The 1,533-nt window shown below is 27.1% G+C and overlaps 1 protein-coding gene across 1 annotated transcript; it reads left to right on the forward strand.

Annotated features, from left to right (window-relative positions):
* Positions 1-317: 317 nt before the first annotated feature.
* Positions 318-1,533, forward strand: LOC126898366 (uncharacterized). Its single transcript, XM_050672334.1, has 4 exons — positions 318-949; positions 1,009-1,103; positions 1,163-1,362; positions 1,438-1,533. Exons 1-4 carry the CDS (start codon positions 472-474, stop codon positions 1,520-1,522), a joined length of 858 nt encoding a protein of 285 aa, XP_050528291.1. The 5' UTR covers positions 318-471; the 3' UTR covers positions 1,523-1,533.

A 1,533-nucleotide genomic window follows, 5' to 3' on the forward strand; every position in this document is an offset into this window, starting at 1 on the left:
AAAAACCAATTAGCTACCTGTATTTGTAATCCCTTGTGTATTATACCTATATATTAACTCAAAAATTTGAAACTTTAAATGTTTATATCTAATAAACAAATTAAGTTTTATTAAAAATTCAAATGCCATTTATTATTGAATTAAAAACTCAAACATTTTATTAAATTAAAAATATGTGTTACCATTTAAAAAAACAAAGTTGACACCCTTACCAGGCATAAGGGATGAACTTAAAAAGTATTACATAGTTAATAATTCAAGAATTATGTGTAACTAAAGATAATAATAAAAAAACATTTTTAAATTATTATTATTCTATAAGTAATTGAGTGGGTTATGATAAAAAAATCACTCTGTATAATAAACAAATTAAATATTTAATTTTTATAAAAATATATAATATTTAAATCATAAGGAAAATATGGAAAATTTTATTCGAAGAACATTGAGAGAATAAGAAATAACACTTCAATGCGAAGAAGAAAATTGTTCGAAGCGGGTAAAAAAAGAATCAAATCGAGTGCTTCACTTAAATTTAGTGGACCCGATAGAGATTACGGTTTAGTAGAACCCTTAGATAATATTCCATCTGAAGAAGAGCTACGTGAGAAGATGAGTAATTTTTTGGTAAAATTAAACGAAGTTGATGTAAAAAAACTAGAATTTTCTACAAGGGATCAACGCCACAGCCAAGATTGGTACATAGAAAGAAAAAAAAGACTTACTGCATCAAATTTTGGAGATATTTGTAAAATGCGTGTCAATACAAGTTGTCGCAAAAAAGTGTACAGTCTTTTATATGGTCCTCGTGTCACATCGAAGGAAATGTCTTACGGAATTGAAATGGAGCATCAGGCTAGAACTCTTTTTGAGCAGCTTTATGAAAAGCATGTTCAAGCAAATGGATTATTTGTTGATAAGGAGTACGCTTTTTTGGCAGTAAGTCCTGGTAGTACTATTTATAATTTTCATTATAACATAAACTAAAGAATTTATCATTTTATTTAGATGGCCTGATTGAAAACACAGCTATAATAGAAATTAAATGCCCATATGTAGCTAGGTCCACAGAAAATGCAGTTGAAGCTGTCCAACAAAAATTAGTTAAATATTTTATTTTACTTACTATTTATTTTACTATAAACATGTTTATCATTTTCAGTTACCATATTGCGTGATTAAAAATAATAAAATTGAACTAAAAAAAGAGCATAAATATTATTACCAGGTTATGGGCCAAATGCGAATAACAGGTAGAGAAATTTGTTATTTTATTATATATACGCCAATTTGGATAAACGTCCAAGTAATTAAATATGACCATGAATTTTGGATTACAAAAATGGAGGAAAAATTAAAAATGTGAATATTTTATTAACTATTTACAAAATTCATTACTTAAAAGGGAATGTCATAAATGACTGAATGACGTTTTAGATTTTACTTGGAGTGTCTTTTGCCAGAAATAGTTTGTCCTTTGTATGGAAAACGTTTAGAACTAACGGACATAAGAGAGCCATAACACATACAAGA

Source organism: Daktulosphaira vitifoliae, unplaced genomic scaffold (assembly GCF_025091365.1).
Source record: "Daktulosphaira vitifoliae isolate Bord-2020 unplaced genomic scaffold, ASM2509136v1 Scaffold_2, whole genome shotgun sequence".
In the NCBI taxonomy this organism is placed as follows: domain Eukaryota; kingdom Metazoa; phylum Arthropoda; class Insecta; order Hemiptera; family Phylloxeridae; genus Daktulosphaira; species Daktulosphaira vitifoliae.

Excerpts from the sequence above, each read along its gene's own strand:
- LOC126898366 (XM_050672334.1), top strand. The coding sequence starts at position 472 with ATGCGAAGAAGAAAATTGTTCGAAGCGGGTAAAAAAAGAATCAAATCG. Across the intron at positions 950-1,008 it reads TTTTTTGGCAGTAAGTCCTG|ATGGCCTGATTGAAAACACA; the intron begins GTAGTACTATTT and ends CATTTTATTTAG. Across the intron at positions 1,104-1,162 it reads AAGCTGTCCAACAAAAATTA|TTACCATATTGCGTGATTAA; the intron begins GTTAAATATTTT and ends TATCATTTTCAG.